The sequence below is a fragment of the Labrus bergylta genome, chromosome 18 (genome assembly GCF_963930695.1).
Source record: "Labrus bergylta chromosome 18, fLabBer1.1, whole genome shotgun sequence".
Taxonomy (NCBI): domain Eukaryota; kingdom Metazoa; phylum Chordata; class Actinopteri; order Labriformes; family Labridae; genus Labrus; species Labrus bergylta.
Window position 1 is genome coordinate 22,479,214 of NC_089212.1, and position 23,007 is coordinate 22,502,220.

General features: G+C 43.9%; 1 protein-coding gene across 3 annotated transcripts in view; it reads right to left on the reverse strand.

The window, feature by feature from the left end:
* The window catches only part of msrab (methionine sulfoxide reductase Ab), a 37,651-nt gene extending 15,432 nt beyond the window's left edge, over positions 1 to 22,219 (reverse strand). The window contains exons 1-4 of one of the 3 annotated variants that reach the window (XM_020642729.3): positions 22,024 to 22,219; positions 12,291 to 12,359; positions 11,983 to 12,102; positions 8,781 to 8,885 (exon numbers count right to left, since the gene is read on the reverse strand). In XM_020642729.3, the coding sequence (XP_020498385.1) occupies positions 8,781 to 8,885; positions 11,983 to 12,102; positions 12,291 to 12,359; positions 22,024 to 22,096 (367 nt within the window). In that variant the 5' untranslated portion in view covers positions 22,097 to 22,219. Of the gene's footprint in view, positions 1 to 8,780; positions 8,886 to 11,982; positions 12,103 to 12,290; positions 12,360 to 15,981; positions 16,210 to 21,836; positions 21,971 to 22,023 lie in introns of those variants that run through there. The other 2 variants (XM_065966544.1, XM_020642728.3) reach the window with 2 other exon arrangements.
* Positions 22,220 to 23,007: the final 788 nt, after the last annotated feature.

A 23,007-nucleotide genomic window follows, 5' to 3' on the forward strand; every position in this document is an offset into this window, starting at 1 on the left:
CATCTGGAGGTCATGAGTGTAGTTCACTCTGGAGAATGTGAAAGACTTTCTCCCAGAGTTGTCGAGCACTGTGTGCCAAAGTCAGACATGCAGCACCCGGCAGGTATCAGACATGGCGACGGTTTGCTTTTCAAAGTAAAAGCATACTCTGTTTTTACTGAGACTACCCGCGATTTCACACAATGCTTTTATTCTGAATTTTGTCCAGGACAGTTACTCGGTGAACAATACTATCGCAGGTGGTTTAGCCATACTATCATTTCCTTATATGCTAAGTAAACATATTTCACAAAACTTGTACTTCTTCTAATCGATTTTCGTCCATCAATTGAATTAGTCTAACTCTCTGCATCCATCTCTACTCTCGCCTTCTTGCTCTACATCTCTGCAGTGTTGGATGTCGGCCATCTTGCCCCCAGCACTGTTGTTCAGTGATGAGGCTAATGGTGGCCCCTTCATCAAAGGCCACCAAGCCACTCTGCCATTGGCCGCCTGGCAGAGCCTTTGCTCTGATTGGCTGGCCGGCATGGGTCTTGTGGCTTTGCTGTTCCCTCTGACCTTCCCTGCTGACCCCTGAGGTTCTGACCATCCCAACAGCGCACACACACACACACACACACAAAAGACACACAATGCAGCTATGATTGAGTGTGTATGTGTAGGATCATAGAAGGGTGAAATATGTAACTTATTAAGCGTGTCATTAATAAGAGAATCATATTTCATGGAGCTTCTGGTTTGGCTGCTTTTATTTGATTATAGCGACAGAAAAGCAGAAAAATAATTCATTCTCTACTTTACAGTGAAAGGTAGTCATTTAGTGTCCTTTAAAACTATTAAAGCTGACAAAAAGAAGAAGAAACGTTTGAAATATCAGAGGAAAGTCGAGTGAAAAACCCTTGAGTGGTGGGAGCTGCTTCCAAGACAAAGACAATTAGGATTCATCACATCTTCAGAGATCCTTTAACCGTCTGAAGACGAGTTACTCCCTAATCAAAATATGAACATCATCCAAATCATCAGCCTAGCTTTTGACTATACTAAGTCCAAATCTATCCCAGCAGCTTATGGTCCTCAAAGAACTACAACAGCAACAAATCCACTCCAGAAAAATAAAATAAAAACTTAGATTCCCCCCCCCGCGCCTCCGCCATCTCTCCCTCTCTCTCTCGCTCTCTCCATTTTTAACAGCCCTCTTCGTTATTTTCTCCATCCATCAAAGGCAGCAGTAATTATTAATGAGAGCCTCCCCATTCTCTCTGCATTATGCATGAGAGCCTTGCCTCTGAAAGCAGAGGGTAATGGGGGGTGGACAGAAGGGGAGGCGCTACCGGTCTCACACGTGCACACACGCATACACACGCCGCCTCTCGGGGTCGCTGACCTACGCCCACAAAGCCAAAAAATATTAATTAATCGCTCCCCTCTTAAATCGGATAATTTAAAAGACGACGCTTCAACGCAAACGGAAGCACAAACCAGACAAAATGGGAGGTGTGGCGGGGGCAACTCGAGTCTCAGTGGGAAGTCTCTCCAACAGACATTCATGCACAAACCTGCACACACACACACACACACACACACACACAACATATATGGATTCACTTTTTTTTTTTTGCCTTGTTGTGTTTAAACCCGCTGAGATTTCTAGCAAGTCTGTTAAATCTCTTCCAGTGTTTATCCTCACATGCAAAAAAAAAACGTACCACTCAGCTTGTCCCTGCTGGCTGTCGGGGATAAAAGCTTACCACTTCTCCTGCTTGGAAACTTCACCTTCATTTCTTCCTTCTACAAATCGTGCTCATTCACCTTTTGTCATTGACTTTGTTTCCTTACTCCCGTCTCACTAATTTGCTTCTTTTTTTGGGGGGGGGGGGGGTACCAACGTCTATTCTTTGTTCCTTCAAGCAGAGTGTGCACATTTTTGTGATCCAGGATGTGGTCAAGTGACGGCGAAACACCAGGTGGAGTTGCACAAAGCAAAGCCAGGCTTTAAGTTGCAGGGGAACAAATATAATACATTATGAAGGTACCTTAATTAAAATAAAGAAAATCCAACACTGAGGCCAGAAAAGCGTGAGAGCATTGGACCAGAGCGTGTCCAGCTTTAAACATGTCCTCCCTTGAAACCCGCAGCCTGACCCCAGCTTATTCCTACCTTGCATCTTTTTTACACCGTGATCCTTGATCCCTTTAACAACTGTAAGAGCTGAGATTAGCTTCACCTGTCCCACCTCTTCACCTCTGTCCCGTCTTACTCTCCCTGTCTTTCAGCCTCCTCCGTTTTTCTGCAGGAGGGCGTTCGGTGCTCGGAAAAAAAAAACTTCAAAAGGAAAAAAATAAATAAAGATTGCAAATGAGGCCCCAAAAACCAAAAGTATTTAATAACAGAGAGAAAGGAGTAAACATTTCACCAGTCAAGCTATTGTCAGTGTCCGCAATTAAGAAATGTTTCTGCATAATTGGTGACTTTTTTTGCTTCCTTCTGGGCGTCTAGAAAAAAAAAAAAAGAAGAAGAAGAAGTGAGTTGTTAATTATTGCAGTTGGAATTGCGTCCCAATTAGACCGCATCCGAGTGAGGTCTCATGAACAACCTAATTTTGTTCTTTTCTGATTCTTCACTCCTTCTCATAAACTGCAAATGTCACAGTGTTATACTTGTTCCCCCTTTTTCACATACGGGATTATTTGATGTGTTCATGGCTGATCGAGTCTGCCCATCAGTCGTTGCTTCTACAACTCTGTGGAAAAAGTGCAACACAAATTTTAAAAGAAAAGCTATAATGGCTGATAACTGCAGTCTTTCCTCTGTGTGTGTGCGTGTGTGTGAGTGTGTGTGTGTGCGTGATAGTACTCGGGATTGTGCTGTGCCCCGCGGTCCCGTTACGACTGTGTGCGTGCCAGCAGAGCCCTCTCCTCCTCTCCCCTCTCAGCTGCTATTTTTGCCCTGTTCTTATGTAAGCCACTCCTGACGCGCTGGAGACAGAGGCAGAGTACGGAGCGGGGATGGTGAGAGCATCCCCAGCGGACACACACATACATACACATACACTCTTCCCTGCACGTGCAAACACACACACACACAGATTATATATACTAAGGGGAGGGAATGTGTGACATATGCAAACATACAGAGCAAAAAACCGCCAAGCGATGCTCTGCTGGCTGTCAGTTGGTGACAGTACACACAAGGAGGCATCCTTAAACCAACAGCAGAATGGTGTGTGCCTTGGCAACAGCACTGTGCACGTGTGTGCGTGTGCGTGTGTGCATGTATGACTGTAAGGTATACATGCACATCAGTTAGATTACTGCAGTAACTATCATCATCTCAAAAAAAAAACCAAACAAAAAACAGCTTTATCTCCCGTTTTATTTCCTCCACAGGAGCGGTGCTCTCTAACATGATCACTTCATGGTTTTTGGGCATGTTGTCAGAGCACTGAGTTTCTGGCCCTTACCATGTTTATTTTTAGCTGCGTCTAAATCGAACGAGAAGAGCTCGTTCTACGGTTCAGCTCAAATAGTGGCGAGAGAGTGTTTGTATTTCCCTGCATTTAAATCTGCAATCAAATGTGAGAATATTTGTCCGAGAAATACTTAAATTCTCATCTCATTCACATCAGCTGATGGTGAAAATATATGTGGAACACTTCAATCATAACCTTATATATCACTCTTTGATTTCAGGAAAGAGTTCAACATTATTTTAAACACAAATCTGATGATCAATGCTTCAAATTCTGTAACAATATTACAAATAATTTCTTGGATTTTATGTCAGGAGTTAAGTCAGGGGTGAGTTGTACTTCCATGTAGTCAATGCATCTTTAAGTTTGTGTTGCACATTTTATTACAGAGCAAAGGTCATTTTTATACTGGTCATTTATTGTGATGGTAACCCAATTTTCCAAATGCTCAGAAATGAATTTCAATAGTCTGAAACTTGGTATATTTCTTAACGCTGTGCGTTAAGAATTTCTGTGTTTTATCCATCGATCATTATTATGCTAACACCCAATATAAGAGGCGGGAAAAAAAATCAATTCATGTAAAAATTTAGATTCTTATCTTCTGAGATTATAAATAGATTCTTAACTTCCAAAAAACTTTTTTATTGGTTATCAGTCACTCTCTGCTAAGTGCTAAGACTAGCTCTTTAACTCAGTAGTATGCCAAACGGAGCAGCAAGAAATTCAGCCAGTCTCACAAATGACTGAAGTACATCCTGAAGTCTGCACTGATTCATAAATAGACTTTGAATCATGAATCCAGAATCGTTTTGAAGTGAATCGTGACCCCAAGAATCGAAAGCGGATCAAAGGGTGAGACACCCAAAGTTTCCCAGGCCTACCCAATATGCCATCTCTGTCTCTAATCAGGTATCAAAGCTCAGGTTGGGATCCAATGTTTTTCTTTTCTGAAGTTGTTACAATGTTTTTGGTTTTTGCTCCTACCTAACACTTCTTTAAAAATAAATGTTATTTTGCCAATTTTGTTCCAATGACGTTCATATCTGTGCTCGTAAATCTATTTCCAAGCAAGGTGAAGGAGAAAACTGAAGTGCACAAAACATGCTGAGTTGTGTCTAAAGAAAGCAGAAAGACTTGTAAAATAAGACCGATGGGTTATATAATATATACGGTCGACGTAATCTAAATGACACACAAAACTCAACCCCCACAGCGTCTCACACGTGCCGCAATCTCCATAAATTAGGGCCATCAGTGTGTGGAAGGGTGTAATAAGTGACACCTGGTAATGAGCAAGCCTTTTGCAGCCAACCAGTGCAGAGGGAAGGGGTTTGGTTAGGAGTGTGGGGGGTGGCAGAGGTCACAGATCAGAGGTCAAGGTCACCTCCTGGGAGGGTTTTTGGGCTTTAGCGTCACTAAATTGAGGGATGTGCTGACACAGAGGGGGAACCTGGGGGTACCCCATCAGGGAATTGACGTGTGTCGCAGCCAGCTGGGGTGGGGATTTGAAAAAGGAATAATCATGCTCAATTTAATTGAAGAAAGTAACCGCAAACAGCATGACTTGGCAGGTGGAAGATGGATGGAGTTTTGTCTATTTTGGGATCTGAAATTAAATCTCTCACTCTATATATATATACGCATGTGTGTTTGTGTGATAAGCAGTTTTTAAACTCCATATAATTAGACAGAGAATACATTATATGTTGCATCTAAAAACAAAAAGGGCAACTTTCCCTGACTTTTAAATGACTTGTGAATATTTTCCACCAACATGTACACCTACATTTATACCTACATGGGTGGGCGTGCATGTGAGAAGTCACTAAATGAACACAGCTTTGTATCTGAGCGTTTGTGTCTATCTGTGTATACATGTGATGCCTCTTCACTGACGCAGCATCAGCAACCCACACCGTGAAAACTGCACGGCCTCAAAACAGTGAGGATGGAGGTAACAAGGGAAGAGGAGAGGAATAAGAGTGCGAGGAAACAAAGAGGAAGGGGGAAAAAAAGCCTCGGTTTGTTAAGAGGAAGGGCGGCGGAGGGGAGGAAGGAGGAAGGGAAGACAAGGAAGAGATGGGAGGAAGGGGAAAGGGGGGGGTAGGGTGAGGTGCAGGGAAGAGAGAGTGACTAAGAGATAAAAGTGGAGCGAGTGGATGCGAGTGCGTTTGTGCGATGAGCGGATGGCCTCAGGGAGCGGTCGACTCACTGTGCTGCTCTGCGGATGTGCAAGAGAGGCTCCGGGCCGTTAGCTTGCTCTCTCTCCCCCTGCCACTCGCCTGCTAAGAGGACAGGGGTTGATGGGATGCAGGTGAGACAGTTGAGGTTGGGAAGACGGTTTATTGGGAGTCATCAGGGAAACTGAAATAATGTGGGAAAAACTATTTTGGGGAAAGACTGAAAGAGGAAGACGGCAAATCACAAAAAAAGAAGAAGAGCTGATGTAACCGTATTTCAAATTAGTTGAGGAGCAAAAAGGGGATTGATGGGCAACAAAGGGAGGAAACTGAGTTGTAAAAGTGGCCACATATGATGCTTCTATCCTCCACCAGGACACAAGAGGATGGGGGATACGGGGAAGGAACTGGGCCTGCATTTTGTAGCAGGGATCTAACGTGCCATTGGTGACGCTGTGTGCATCCTCTCCATGCCCGGTGCACGCGTGTGTTCAGCTCATCTGCATGTACGCACAAATGGACTAAAGCAGCGCTTTGAGTAGGCATGATGAGCACTTGGGCATAATGTGAAGTGAACAGTATGCTTGTGTATGGAAATGTGGGGGGCGCAATTGATCTGCAGTGTGTGAAAGAACAGCGAGTTGTGTTTGCAAATCAAGAGTGAGCGTTCTAAATACATCATATTGTTTTTTTCTTTTTAAGCCCTGACGATGAAACAAGAGCTGCTGTTGCCCTCTGACATGCAGATGTCCCTTTGACTGCTGAGAGTTCTTCTGTGCTCAAGTGTTTCCACACACACACACACACACACACACACACACACACGCACGAACACACACACACGCTTCGAGGTATGTTACCGAAGAGTTACTTTAACGCAGCTGTAAGGAACTTATAATTTTGGGGAGAGCGTTGAATGGAGGGTCTTTATGCAACATCCCAAGGAAGCCAGCAGATTGAGACTAGCATTGCTGAATATGGAAAGAGGGCACACAGCAAAGGCTGCTGGGAGTTTCTGATTGGCTGCTAATGTTGCTATCCAGGCTGGGATTGGTGGAGCTGACGCAGCCCGACATCACGTTGTCGGGACTAAACCCTTTTGAACTGAGGAAAAGCAGAGAGGCACAGATCTCAAAACACACACACACACACACACACACACACACACACACACACACACACACACACACACACACACACACACATATGTGCACGCACACTTGCAGATGCACACCCACATACACATATTAAAAGAAAGCATTGCATGAAACTGAATATGCATCTGTACATGATAGCTCCACATGCACATTGAGCGCATATAAATATAAACCAGGATGTGTGTTGATCACGTCAGGAGGAAAACAGAATTCCTAATGTTCCCGGGCTCGTCTACATAAATGATGATCTCTGGTGACTCTGCTCAGTTGAAAGGGAAAAGAGCAAACTTCCCTAATTTCTCCATTCTCTTTTAAGCCCCGCTCTAAAGGTGGACAGAATAAATTGGAGCTTAAGCATGCGTGAAGGCACAGCCAACGGGCCCCCTTTCCACCGCTCCACGCCACATTTGTCAAATCAGAGGAGTTTTTCTGCTACACGTGAAGCGAGCACCGGTGGAAAAGAAACGCACGGATTCACAGGAAAGTCACATTTGGAAGAAGCAAGAGAAAAATGTATATCTGAGTTTGTGTTTTTTTTTTTTTTCTGTATATGTCGCCTGGACTTAACTGTGACCATAAAAAAAAAGAAAAAACAAGTAGCGGAGTGCATAGTCAATGAGCTGCATGCTATTAATAATACATAAGATGAGACAGGGCGGTGAGTCAGGGGAAATGCATGACTACTCCTTTGGACTCAGTGCCTTTGCCCTGTGGCGGGTCGGCTCCACTCTGCTTGTGCCTTTGCCCGTAGTGAGACGTGTCTCTGCCCTCGACTACGGAGAACAGGGGTAGAACCGCATCTGATGGTTCTTGGACGAACCTCAGGACAGTCAGGGTCTTTTGGATTGTGCTCCTGGTGAGGTGGACAGTGAAGACAAATCAGAAACAAACAGCTGATCTGCTGTTTTTTTTTTGTAAATGTACACCCATGGCTACTATCTTAGTGTGACAGATGCTAAAGAGATGATATGGGTGATGTCACCGAGTGTGTGTGTGTGTCTTTTAGAAGACTGAAGTCCAAGCCCATGAATCTTTGATCCATCTCTTCCCAACTTGTCATGCCCCCCCTCCCTACATTCAATATGAGTGAGCAGAGTACCTCTTTGCCTGTCCTCTCTCTCTCCCTCACACACACACACACACACACACACACACACATACACACACACATCCTCCCTGTGCCCTCCCGGTGCATTAATGTTCTTACATCACCTCCTCCAGTGAGCACAGAGAACAAGAGAGCAAAAAAAAAGACTGGAAGAGATGGAGTGATGAGTTATGGGGGGATGGGGTTCTTGTCGCTGCTGGGTTGAGAGGGGGGGGAGAGTTAAGAGGCTGGCTGGGAAGAGACATGTCATTAAAAGAGGAGAGGTAAGGGAGCAGGATTCAAATGCTATGAAGCTGAACATATGTCGCATATAAAGAGCGGGAGTAAAAAATGTAACTGATATATAACACTGTGGAATTATTTTGTGGTAAATGTTGCACCTTGAAAGCAAAGATTTACAACTTCAAAAATTGCCGTGAAGCGATAAAACCCAGTGATGGCATGCGCTTTGCATGATAAAGACAAAAATACACTCACATTGTTCAACCCAGAAAAGATTAAGGATCATCCAGGAGCTGATATTTGAAGTAAATAACAAAAGGCCTGGTTGACATTGGATGAAGACGCCATGCACATGCTCCAACGCCGCAAGAGTTTTAGGGCTTGAACATACACCACACTAGTGTGTCTCTCCATGGATGGCTGGATCTCAGACACATTAACACTGTCTGGCGTTGACTTACACCCATGAGACCACCCCCCCCCCCCCCCCCAATACCACCTCCACAACGCACACGCAGGCACACGTCTGGGCATCATCCTTCTGCTCTAATACACCCTGTGCCCTTTGGGACAGGTCTTATTTGAGGGCAACTTTTTGGGTTCTGTGTGTGTGGATATATGTGTGCGTGCTTGTTGCTACCTTGTGTAGGATCATGGTTCTCCCAGAAGCTTTTGAGCAGATCCTCAAGGCTGATGTTTGCTGTGGAGAAGACCACCCTCACCACCTCGGTGTGCCCGGTCAGACCTTGAAAAAGAAACAAAGAGGCATCAATAAAGATTAATGTGTATAATGTTCTAGCTAACCCCCCTCCTCAAACCTATAAATTGTGTGCTACAGTAAACCTTCTTCATGATGTCTGTGTGTCTTTTCAACGAGTAAAATGAAAATAGGAGAGAAAAGAAGGATTATGAATAGCCTCCTTGTGAATATGTCACTGAGTTCATGTACCAGGAGTAGAAGACACTCAGGTTGAATCCACACAGAGCTTTGTTATTGCTTGTGGCACAATGGTAGAAAGAGAGAGAGAGTGACAGAGAGAGATAATGTGTGAGAGTGAAAGAGAGAGGTAGTGATAAAGAGAGAGAGAGAGAGAGAAAGAGAGAGAGATGGCACAGTAAAGGATGGAGCTTATGGTGCAAGTTGCCAAAAGCACAGACACCTGCTACTGTCTGCAGCTGCCAGGACCCCAAAGCTTCAACATGCTGCCTGCAGGCATTCTTAAACTTGGGCATGCTTTGGGTCCCACATGCTAGTACATGCATACACACACACACACACACACACACACACACACACAAGAAAAGAACAACACTCACACACTTCAATGAAAACATGTGCATTTGTTAAATATAAATACAGAGGTGTTGTTAGTTTAGGATTGTATCAATAGTAGCCCTTCTCTTTGTCATGCACATACACACACATGATGCATGACGTGCATTGCAGACAATAGCAGAGGGGCTGCCAAATGTATGCATCTGGCCAAAGACCCGCTTTGTCTCTGAATGAAGCCCACAGGCTCCTCTCATGCCAAATGAACATGGAGGACTTCACCTGTTCAAACAGTTGTTAGGCATACTTTCACATGGTCACTAACAGTGTTTCATGAAAATCTGATGGATACCCTGTGTGTACCGTAGCTGCCTTTAATAATAGACTTGACTTCTAGTGAGAAAATATTAGAGGATCAGTGTCTGTCTGCATCTTTTTATGATGTATAAAAGGGAGTTATATTAAAAAGGACACTTCAATGTGGATGCATGTGCAGGGGAGGTGATGAATGTGCAAAAAAGCCAGCTTATAAAACCTAACACTTACTTGAGCTCTCAATCAACAGATGATCATTCTCTTCACTTCTTTTTGTGATTCACGGGGTCTACTATGTCAGCGAGTGCAAACATTTGGCTTTGGCCACAGTCAGCAGTGAGTTGGGCTGTAGGCACGCACACAAGGTGGAAAAAGCCAACAAGAATGGCAGGAAGGGGCGCTGGTGGCCTCGTGGTTGGTGCGCAGGCCTCATGTATAGAGGCCTCCAAGTGGATAGCCCAGGTTAGAATCCAACTTTTGGCTACTTTCCCACTCTCTCTCTTTATCCCTGATTTCCGACTCTAACCGCTTTCCTATCTCCCCAATAAAGTCATAAAATAAATCTTCAAAAAAAAAAAAAAAAAAGACTGGCAAGAAGCAGAACCTGAAAATCAGCTGCAAAACTGGCTGAAATGTGATGATCAAAATCATGAATTTACCCCCGAGTCCCACGAGAGGGGCTAAAAGGTGATGCTGTCCCGACACTTCAGCAGTATGGATGCAATAACCTCTTAAATCACCAGTCAGTTTTGTTCTTTTTGTCAAACTGTCCTTGTTTTGCATCTTTTGGAAACAATCATACGGGTCATTTTGTAAGCCGCTAACATCTTTAAACCTCATTTTCAGGATGAGGATTGTTGAATCCCATGCAACACTGTAGAGCAAAGTACAAAAGGTCACTGCTTCAGCTCTTGATTCTGTTCTGCAAATGCATCACAAATAAGACTACAGCGTGAATTAGTCAAGCTTAAATATGCCGATTGATAACAACATCTTCTGTCAATCTCTCAGTGTCTGTATCATGTGTCGTGTCAAAACTGATTTGACGGCACCTCGGCCTCTCCCACATATCTGTCTGTATGTCTGTCAGTGCATCCACCTATCTGCCTGTCCTTCCATCCTTCTCTGGCTCGGCTGACAATTCAATCATCCCCTTCTTCCTGTCCGTCCGTCAGTCCATCCAGCCGTCTGTCGTGCCCTGGCTGTGTTGACAGCTCCTCGGTCTCATGCCGTCGCAGTGTTCTGCTCCGTCATGGCCACTGGAGCGACGCCTGCACTCTCTCAGCCGATGGACAGGCAACCGTTCTCACACTTTTTTTTTTTTTTCTCCCTACAATTTTTCTTTCTCCTAGAAAAGTTTATTTTTGTCGTTTCCCCTCCCTTGCTTCGGCTTTCAATCTTCTCATTTTCTGTCATCTGTCTCCAACTCCATCCTCCTCTTATAGCTGACCGTCGTGCTTGCTGGGAAGCTAACAGAAAGAGAGACTTGGAGACGCATAGGAAACATAAAATCCCTTTAAGGGGCTCTACTCAGAAAGTCTGCCAACAAAACCCAAACACTTTCCCCCCCTCCACTCCATATCCCCAGTGCTGTTCCTGCACCTAGACTCCATGCGTGCCTGTACTGACACTCCTTTCAAAAAGAAAAAAAAAATCCAAAAAAACGAACAGCTCACGACTCCCAAAACACGGGAGAGGAGTACAAGACGAACTAGACTGCTTCATTGGAATTATGCACTAATGCCCTACATCAATATATTTGATGCAAAAAGAAATACATTTGGAAGTAGACGGGGGCTTTCACAGAAATTGCAACGAATTTCAAGCTTTTTATCGGCAAAATCATGTTTGCGTAATCATCTGCAAATTTGTGCCGCTTCATACACGGTAACCTCTGTTTGCAAAAAAACGCCGCAGTACAGCACAGTACAGAGCCCAATCCTTACAAGTAGGTCATGGGGGGGCGGGGATGGGCGGGGGGGGGGGGGGGTGCAGCCCATCTGGAGCAGTGCATTCTGAGTAGTTGACTGCAGATGAAGGGGAAGACGGCGAGAGGATGTGTGAGCGCTGTACTTAAAACGCCCTCTCCCAAAAAGACGCATCTTTTTCTTCCTCCCTTTGCTCCTTTTTTGGTCTCATGAACCCGAGATCTGATATCTGACGGAGAAATGTCCTGCCAGCCCCGCTTCAACCTCTGCACAGGGACGGGCACAATCATGTAAAATATATCAAAGAGAAGAGGGAGTGCGTTTACCTGTGCAGACTTCTTCGTAAGAGGGGTTTGGTGTGAAGCCTCCAGCGTAGCCCACCTGTGTGGAGAAGACTCCTGGAAGCGTCCAGAAAAGTTTCTCCACTCCCCAGAAACAGCCCATGCCTGCAAATAAGAGACAGCATGCAAAACACACAGATAAACACGTGCAGCATTACTGCTTCTGAGCTATTATAGCAGTCACAGAGAGGGCAAACACTTCTCCAAAATGTGTCAGTAACCACAAACTGCTAAAACAGAAATACATATTGGGCTGAATCGGATTCCAAAAATGTGTGATTGTGCAGTCTCACCAAACATGATGGTGTCCATGCCGTCTGGAAAAGGCTCTATGGTGGGATTCCCATTGACTGCATGCTTGTCTGTGAAGGGAAACAGTGTACAAATGTGAAATATGATCATAACATAGTGTTCAGAAATTACAGTATGTAAGAAAAGAAGGGCCCATTAGCGGCCTCGGCTAGGCCTCACAGGTCTACAGGTCGTTACAGGCTGACCCGGGCCAGCGGATCAGAGGCAGAGGCTTCAGCACTGGAAGACATTTAAGAGATTACACGGCTTGACCGCCATTCTCTCCCTGCTGTCCTCTTCTCAATACCCACAATTAAACAGAGCCACACAGTTATTTTCTGATCTCTCTTCTAAACCTACTGCTCGTCTTTGAATGCGAGTATATTAAGCACAAGGCTTGGCACCGCTAAAAGCAAACAACTGAAGACCCACACCCTGTATAACCTCAAGAACAAGCTTAATCTTCTGCTTGGTTTAAAAAAAAAAAAATCCATAAGTAAAATAAACTGGAGTACTGAGAGGTGAGGAAGGGGGTGGGGGGTGGGATGGCACTCTACTGCCAACTTAGCTGCGTGGAATTAGAGCGCTAAAAAGGAAGTGTATGTGTGTATGTGTATCCCCACAGATGTGTGAGGAGGATTAGGGTTTAAGAAGACTGAGGTGACTTAGCGTGCAAATCTCCACTAAGCAAGGCTGGTTTGTACTGCAACCACTAATATTAGTCGACAGATAAACAGGCCACAGGGCACACTAAGGGCTTAGGCACGTACCGTTAATGGATGCTTGCTCTAAGTTCAGCGTGTAAATGCTCTCTGGCTGTAAGCAAAGTGATGCGTGACACTGACGAGAATCTAAAAGAAAATCTAAAAGTGCTGTTCTTGTTACATTTGTGGATCTATGATTTGGAACATTGAGTGAAAACTGTAAAAGATAATTGGACCACAATATTGAAATGAAATAGTGCCTGGCTTGGTTCCTAAAGAACCAGAACGGGTGAACGGGTGGAGAAGAAGTTCAGAATACTCTGAATTTAAGCCCATCCAACACAGGAAAAAGTCCCTGTGTTACGATCAGTGACATGAAAACCTACTCCTGCACGTTTTGTTCTTCTAAAAATGGGCCTGTAGTGTTATCACATTGTCACTCAACTACTTTTTCTCGACTTGATGGAAGTTAGGATCACTATGAAATCCACATTAGCCAAAGAAGAGGTGCAGATTTTACAGTCAATACCGGCTCACAGACTATATTTCTATTCCTTATTCCATAGCAATGTTTAGGGTGATGTGTCCCAAAGTAACCCGTTGATGTACTTTTTTTTTCTGTATAATCGAGTAACACAGCTCTTTCAAGTAGTAGTAGTAGTGAAACAAGTCTTTCAATTCAAGTAATCATTTATTTAGTTAGATTTTCCAATAAGCAATCTGCCTGCTAATCAGATGTATTCCCTGCTCACAAAAAAACAAGAATATCTGTTTCAGTCTTAATCCTATGATCTGGTCAGTGTGCATGTGGAGCTCAGGCTGAGATGGCGGCGAGGACAGGGACTGCCGTTACGTCGAGGAAGTATTTACAACCACATCAAAGCAAATTTAATTTAGAGGTGATCACTTCATCTGTCCTTCCAACCTTCATTTATTTCATTACCAGAGAGGGGTGGCCATATTTTGTTCACGTTATTATCAGCCAGTTAAGGCAGGCAGAGCGCAGGCAGCTCTTTTCTATTTGAGTATGACCTGTCTTACTCCACCTCTGATTGGCTTACCTTGATATTTTTACCCAACCAACCAAGGGACCAATGAGTACCAACCTATTAGAGATTAGAGTAGGGCGGACCACGCCTTTGCCATACTATGAATTGGTTTTTTTGCAGCATACTACTGAATGATACGAATGAGAGGGGGTTAGGAAATTGGTATTCACAATGAAGACTACAAAATAAAAAGGTATAAGCCGTATACCTGCATAAACACTGTACTACACCACCGCCTATCAGTATCTGATACTATTATTGGTATTGGATATCTTCTGATATGGGTATCCAATACCGGTCTGCAGGAACCAGCCAGTCAACAGTGCATACCCCAATCATACCATAATTTAACAGCTGTCAAAAACTCAACTTTTCATGTGACTATAAAAAACAAATGTGCAGTTCAAAGTAATGCAAGTCAAAGCTGGTAGAATGGCAACAATCAGGGTTTTCCCACCAAAATATTGAAATAAATAAATAAATGAATGAATGTATTCCACGTGTGAAGACGAGGCACTCAGTACAAGCCTATAAATGGTCAGGTATTAGAATCAGTATCAGGAGTTAAAAGGTATAGACTGCACTGTAAGAAGCAGAAGAGGCACTTGACCTGATAGCACTTTCCTTGCTGTGCAACCTCAAGAGCACTTTCTGATACAAGCTAAACTTCTTTTATTTTTGTGTGCAGTAACAGATTGCAAAAGACCCCGAAAATGTCACCGAGGCCCTCGCAGCCTTCAGGCAGTCCCTTTCCGCCCTCCTGTTGTGCGACAGTTCTGTCTTTAAGCAGCAGGTTGTTTGGCTCTGTCAGGTCATGTTCACTGGCACAGTTAGCTACAATCAGAGTGGATTTGGATCAGTGGCTGGGCTGGTTAAATATTCCACAGTGACTTAAAGTGGTATAAGGATTGAGAAAATCTTCCTTCATCGCCTGCAAAATGTGTTCTTGTCTTCATCTTTTGCAAACTCTCTCACCCCTCTTGTTCTGCCTCTCTGGCCAGAGAGATAAAAAGCAGTGAAGTTGCCAAATGAAGGAGAGAAATTGAGAGAGTGAGAGGGAGACAAGTGTGCGATAGAGGAGGAGGAGGAGTGGGAGGAGAGATCAGCCTGCCAAAACAATAAAAGGAGTAAATAGCCAGTGAGAAGCAACAGATGAAGGAGAGCAGAAAAGGCAGTGAAGGATTCTTCTGGTCATCAGACCACCTTGCCTTTTGGGCCCCCATTTAAAAGTGACCGATCCCTTCATCCAAGAGGGAGAAGAAAGGGAAAACAAACACACAAACACATAAACAAAAAGAGAAGTAAAATGAAGACAGCCAAGAACATGCCGACACAGCGCTGTCCAGAGAAGCCGACTGTGAGCCAACCCACCCCCCCCCCCCCTCCGCTCTCCATCTTCACTTCACACTGTACTCCTCACACCACCTTCCCATCATCCTTCACTCTCCCATACAAACATGTGCACGCCCGCCTGCACTCACTCGGACGCACAGTCCCTCACACACTAACCTCTGCTGTGTGTTGGCTGGCACAGGTCCAGGTGGTGCCAGGCTGGGCTCCTTTCACTGTGCCTAACCCCCCCCCCCCCACCCCTCCCTGCCATCCCAGCGCCCCACACCCCATTCTGCCAGACATACCCCACCTTAACACACACAGGCACAGAGAAAGAACTGGCTGAATACCCTCACTATGCTGCCTCACTACGCCAGCAAAAGAATGAACAGAGGACGACAAAAACACAAGCAGGGTGGTGGGTGACTGACTGAGCTTACAAAAGAAGAAAACGGGCTGAATATGGGGGAAGGAGTCATGAAAAGGATTTTTTTTTACCAACTTGGATGAGATATGGGCGTAATTTCTTTTGTGCACCTTTGTTTTTGAGGATATCTGAAAAGAACAGTACAACGGCGGCGGGGCTAAGGCGGAAAAACTTTGGTCACCTTTTGTTGCTTTTCTAGCTTGGTTGGTTGTAGGCGGCTGGACCAGAACCAAAACATCGGACCCGGCGCTTTGCCACATTGCTTGCATCCTGGGCTACCATCAATCTGTTGCATAGCGATCAAGTTTGACATGTTTCGCTGGGTATTTGATCTTTGTTACCCTTCGATTGTATCTGTGGTCCCGTGTTTCCCACCAGCAAAGCTGAAGTCCAAGCGCTGCTGCCCCCTCGCTCAGAGGAACAGGAGAGGTACTATCCCTGGGTGCCAAAAACTGGTAACAGAAAAGGTCGATTTCCAGGCTGCTCTGTTTATTTCCTTCCAAAAAAAAAAATCCATTCTCTCTCTCTTCCCCTCCTCTCTCTCTCTCTCTCTCTCTCTCTTCCTCTTCCCTCCCTCTTCCTCTTTTTCGCTTCACACAGGTTGGCAGGGAGTCAGGCACGAGTCGTCGGAGGAGGCTGGAGCTTTATACCGATGCCAACTACCCTCTGCTGTATGGGAGGAGGGTAGGGGAGGAAGGAGTGGGGCAACAGAGGGGAGGGGAGGAAAGAGGCAAGGCTAATGGGCGCTGGTCCATTTTTAAGAACACTGAGAGGTAAGTATTGTCACACTTAAAAAACATGTAAAGCCTCCTCTGCTCAGGTTTTGGAAAACTGTCTGGACTCTGAAACAACTTTGAAGCCATCCCTGCATTCCATACATACTGTAACCTAGCAACGGAAACAGTTGCTATGGAGAAGGCTACCTACTATGGCCCTGGCTGCATTATCTCCTTTGAGCAAGATGGAGGCACATCCTGTTGAGGCCCCAGCAGCCTATCTACACTGCAACATATGGGAGGAAAGAAGAGGATGGGATAGACTGCAAAAGGCACAAATGAATAAAACGGGTCTTTTCTTTGACAACACTGTGAAAGAAAATGATCCTAAAACGACCTTTTACACTATTACTCTGCAGCTACAACATCCATTTACAATCAATCCCATCATGCATTGATGCGGGGTCACTAGATCCCGTGTCTTATTTTGGGATAAAAACCAATCTACATGAAGGATATGCACGCAGACCAGAATATGAAGGGAGGATGTTTTATCACTGAAGCAACCGTCCTTATCAGCCAACCGCAGTGTTTCCCATTCGCCAATCTCTCTTGTTTATGTAACTACTGTTTCATACTTAATTTGCATGTTTTTCCCATTCAGTTACTTACCCTTTCTTCTCCCTCTAAGCCATTTGCAAAACAAGAGGGGGGAAATCAAGGGCACCTGGGACGGCAAAGATGGGAAAACAACTGAAATAATTTCAGAAAATATATCTTTGCCGTGAACCTGCTTTGAAGAGTTATAGTCAAGCATGTAACAGAGATTGATTTCGGTCAGCTGACCTCCCCCATCCTGTTTGGAAGAAATATTGGCAGTCTATACGGCACTGACTCAAAATAATAGCCACTGTGCCCCTTGCATGTAGCAATCTGCCACTGGATCATTTTCACCAAGGTCACAGAGTACATTATAGAGACTGAAGCGAGGGGGGGGGGGACGCAGGACACCGGGACAGCTGAATAAGGAACCAGCCGCTTCTTCTGCAGAGACGCTGGAGGGGGAAGAAGAAACTTTCAAAAACTAGAGATCTTCATTGCAGAGAGGCGACCAATGTGTGTACTCACACACACACACACACACACACACACACACACACACACACACACACACACACACACACACACACACACACACACACACACACACACACACACACACACACACACACACACACACACACACACACACACACACACACACACACACACACACACACACACAGGGCTGGGACTAGCAGGGAGTATGTGAAGACAGTCCTTGCAATCCCTAAATTACTCATGCTTACTGGCCCAAAGCAATAAACAGTAAAATGCAAGCACAGACAAGAACAAGCCCGTCCCCACCTAAGCTGCACCCCACGGTGAAAGGGGAGGAACAGATTTCTGCCATGCGGTGTCTCCGAGCTGCTCCGACAGACGGAGCGGGAACTTACAACGGGGCGGAGCCTTCATGCGCATAATGCCCAGATGGGCCCCTGGACGCTGCGGCACCGCTTCCTCCTATGCACTCACACCCTGCTCCCACAATGCACTTTTTTGGGCACCTCGACTTAGTAGGTGAAGACAAGCACTGATTCAGATTGCAACATGTTTCACCTTAGTCTTTCTACTACATCTAATACTAGTAATAAAGGTACTCGTCTACAAACAAGATGTATAAATGTAAGATAGAGTTTTGACTTGTTACTATGGATGAAGGATATTGGACAAACTAACACTCTCTAGACCCCGTTCCACTTCTGACAGCAGCTCTGACACACACACATGGGGTAGATGGGGGGGAGGTGGAGCGACACATTTCTTCATAAACTTCATAAATACTTAAACGTCACCAACCATCCATCGTTCAAAGATGGAAGCTCACCGTCTTGAGCTGCCTGGGACACAAAACGCTTCACCATGTGCGCTGCTGGTGTACCTCCTATAAGTAAACCATCAGCGGCTACTTTAACCAGGGCCGGCCTGTGGCATAGGCAGTATAGGCAAAGTGCTATTTGCTGGCGCCCCAAATGGGTGAGGCAGAAAAGTTGAAGATAAGAAGAAGAAATAGAAGGACAAATGTGGTTAAATATCACTAAATATTATTTATCTAATATCATTTTCATGCTTTTATTTAGTAATGATACAAAATAAGCCATGAAAATACAACTAGGCTCCTTCACATATTTAAAAAGGCTCTATTTTCTTGCCTCCTGCTTGACCCGGCGCATCACAACACAGCTGCTCGTTACCTGCTCGCTGTGGAGGAGGAGGGCAGGTGACTTATTAGAAGTGAGTGACACTGACCGGACGAATTAATATCACGTTTATAAATGACCATGATGTAAAAAAACAACAACAAAGCCCTCCGGAGCCCAGGGACGAATCAGAAGAGGAGGAGGAAAAATGTGAAAAAGACACAGAGGTAACGTGCTGCACAGATCAATTATCTGTTGTAGTTAAGATAGCTCGTTATGGATGGATGACAGTAATGTCAGTGTTTCCTAATTCGGGTTAACATCAGTTATTTCCACTGTACTTTTATTAGGTTAAGGTTATTCATGTTAAGAAAATAACCAGTGTTAAGTAATACACTTCTTCTTTTGTTCCAATGTTGTTTGAGAAACAAAACCTACTTTTATATTTATTGACATCTTTGTGTACTTAGTTAGCTTTCACCCTCGTCGATTAAAATGTTTATTTTCCACCTCCTGTTGTCATTAATAGTTTTAAGCTCTTGCCTTTAGAGTATTGATGTCTAAGAGCATTAATGCATTTTGTGCTAGAGTTCCTCTCTGTATAGATATGTGTGCATGCTGTAGGTCTGGTTGTTAGGAAAACGTTTGGGCTCTCCTGAAAAACTATGCTGACGTTTCTGTACTGCTCTGAACAGAAAATAATATTTTGTGTTCACACTATATTATAAAATGCAGATTGTTTAACAAATGCTCATCTCTCTCCGGATGCCATTTTAAAACATTTAAAACCATCCCCTGCTGTCCCCGGGCCGCCTGTGACCACTTCTGCTCCCTGCACTGTTTGGTATTGTTTGTTCTCTTAAACTAGTTATTTGTATTTATTAGGGCCCGAGCACTCACAGAGTGAGCGAGGACCCTCTTGAAACCCAAGGAATTATTTTAATTATTTTATTTTGTGTTTATTTATAAGAAATCCTAGAGTTCTAACCATTTTATTCATGTTTGTTGATAAGTATTTTTTATTTTAAAATAAAGAAATGATGTTAAATATAAAGCTGTAAGCCAGTTTTCTTAAGTGGATGAATATAATACATTAGTGGTCAAACTGGCTGCAATTTAAGGGGCAACGGCTGAAATCTTGCCTAGGGCACCAAAATGGTTAGGGCCGGCTCTGACTTTAACACACCAAATCAACTTATATGCGCCTACAGCATTAACAAGCACAGGGATGAGGTGCGTGAATACACTCTTTTCAAACTTGTGATTGAGCGTCTTCCTCGAGGGTCGGGCCGTGGTATCTGTGAAGGCAGCAGCGTGGCCTGTAGCCTCAATACATTTTTACATTCAGGGGACACAGACTCTGCGTGCACAGCGGTCAGTTCTCTGACTCGTGAAGGTGATATCAGACTGACTTTTATTGTAGATAAGTCATGGAAACCAGAGCGCTGGTTGGTTTTGGTCCTCATCAGGCAACACAAAAAAGGCAACATGACACGCTCCAGGTCACATGATATTGCACATCCTGGGATGTGACGAATGCGTATGCAGACATCGCAAATGTGATGGTGAAACGATATATTGTTCAGCCCTAATTGTTACCACAAAGTAAAAATGGTCAAAATGACATGAAAAATGGCAAAATTATCAAAAGGCACTACAACCTTAAAATATTTTTAAAAACGCGGTGACCTAGGTGTCTCCATTTTCCGAGAACAAGCCAGAGTTAACACTAAACATCCCGTCAGACTTTTGATTCTACTTCAGATTTTGTAATAAACTCAACATTTCAAAAGACACTAAACAGGCTAAGACGTGTTACAGCAAATGTACCTTGGGCAGAAATCTTTCGTAAGACTAAGTCTGCTGAAAGATTTCCTGCAGCAACACGACTCATTTGGAGAGAGGACAGCAGGTAAGAAAGGGAAGTCTGATCAAATGTTCTCCTAATAATAAATAATACTTTTGGGAGGGCTTTTTTTTTTTTTTTTACTTTCCCACAATATACATTAACACAGACACATAGACGCTACAAAATTAAGATACACTCTTTTCTTATTTCTGTCATCTCCTGTCAAAGAAAGCACTTAAAAAAAAAACTCATGTAAAAAAAAATTCTGTGTTTCCAACTTTCATTAATTTTCAATCCATGTAGTCATTGAAGCAGGGAAGATTCCTTTAAAGGCTTTATATGCGATTTTTTGATCCAGCAGATGTCGCCCTTGAGCACCAGCATGAAACCAAAACAACTCGCGGTGCATTGTTGTGTTAGCATGCTAATGCTAGCGATCTTTATTATGCTGGTATCTTCACACTGCATGTAAATTTACCTGAAATGAGCGTGATCTAGAAACACAGTTAAGCAGTGAGTACAGTATGTTATTCTTCTTTTCTCTAGTCCCTCAATTAAACAACTTTTATACACAAGGGGAGGAGCCAGCAAGCCGTCCGGGCGATGTAAACAAACTGAAGATAGGACTCTGAAAACTCTGAAAACATCACAGACAGTGGGACTCGGGTGTTACACCCATTGTCGACAGTCATGACTCACAGCAGGGGGGCTCTCAAGTTTTGAACTGAGTTCAGAGTGAGAGTTTGGCTGCAGCGGCAGTTTGGGTAAAATCTGATAAAAGACACATAAATTCATACAAATAAAACTATTTATTGGCAACATTTCTTATCTGCCCTCCCTGGTGGGAGATTGTGTGTGATTATGGTTAGTGTTGAGAATAATCTCTAAATAATAATTTAACGTGGCCCTAATCCTCCGTCAGCAATGCTATTTATTGATTGGCTGTTGGGTAGCTATATTTATTTTTTTTGATTAGCTGGTGCGTGGCAAGCTCCTTCTGACCTCTGTGGGAAACGCACTTGATTCCTATCTGTTCCATAGTTTTAAAAAAAATAGTGGAGCAACTTGGTGTGAAAAATCACATATAAAGCCTTTAAGGTGCCAGTTCTTATAGGAAAATTGCAGACTTAAAAGCCCCAAAAATGCATTAAAATAAAGATCATCTAAAGGCTATAAGCTAAAACTTTGCCATTGGCTGTAATTGTAACATCAATGTTATATCTTAACCTACCTTTTTAAAAGACTCCCTCTGTTTCAACAATAAGGCGAATTCCGATTTCTGTCCTTAAGTCTCTTATTTTAACTCATTTTAAGTTGACTCTTTTGCTGTAAAGGCGCGAAACTCAGGCAACAAGGTGTCCTCCATCCACTACGTCACTCCGCCCCAACGCCCCCCCGCTGTGTGATTTTTAATTTACCTGCCACGACCATTTTCTCCTCTCTTCCTTTCAGTGCGCCGTCTTTGCTTGGAAGCTGATTTTTAGCCGCCATTGAGTCGAAGACAACGAGCGACACAGACAGAAGAAGCAGAAGAAACCAAACGGTGTGTTGTGCTTGTGTTTGGGAGGAGAACACCTGAAAAATGGGCAACGTCTTCCGGGATGCCTCCCTGGCGCCCCGACGTTACGTTACGTGCGGTGGAGACAGAAAGGGAGGGAGGGGTGGAGAGAGAGAGAGAGAGAGAGAGAGAGAGAGAGGACGGAGGAAAACGCCATCAATATGAATATTCATCGTGCGTGGGCAACGTCGTGCACTGCATATTAACTAATCAAGGGTTAATATGACTTTGGCACAAAAAGCCTACAGTGCGCCGTGTGCGGGAACGAAATTAAATTTAAATAAATATCCACGCCGTGCTGCATGCAAATGAGCTCGCCCCAATTATCGGGCTCTCATTCTGTGGGAGTGGGAGGTGCCTTTGCTACATCAGGGCTGGAGTGTGCGATGTATGGATGGGTATGGTCTCCCTTTTGTGGTTAATTTTTCGGGCGTGTTCTGGGTTAATCCTGATGAGTAACAGCATCAAGGGTCCACTGTTCATAGCTTACGACATGACTCAAGCCCTGCATTATACGAATTAATAAGCATCTGTTAGAGAACCCCATCATGTCCCAGTGTCTCATACAATACTCACCATAAGATGATTTTTAGGATTATCTCATTTAAAGGGGTTGAAGTGTTCAGTACTTTTTATAAACTTACTAGTCACTAACTATTATTTTTTTAAATGATTATTTAATTTTATTTAATTTAATTTTATTTAATTTTATTTAATTTTATTTAATTTTACTTTATTTAATCTTATTTTTATTTTTTTTATTTTTTATTTTTATTAGGTGCAATAGAGTGACAAAACTGGTGATATATACATAGCAAATGAGGCACAAAAAACAGACAAGGTC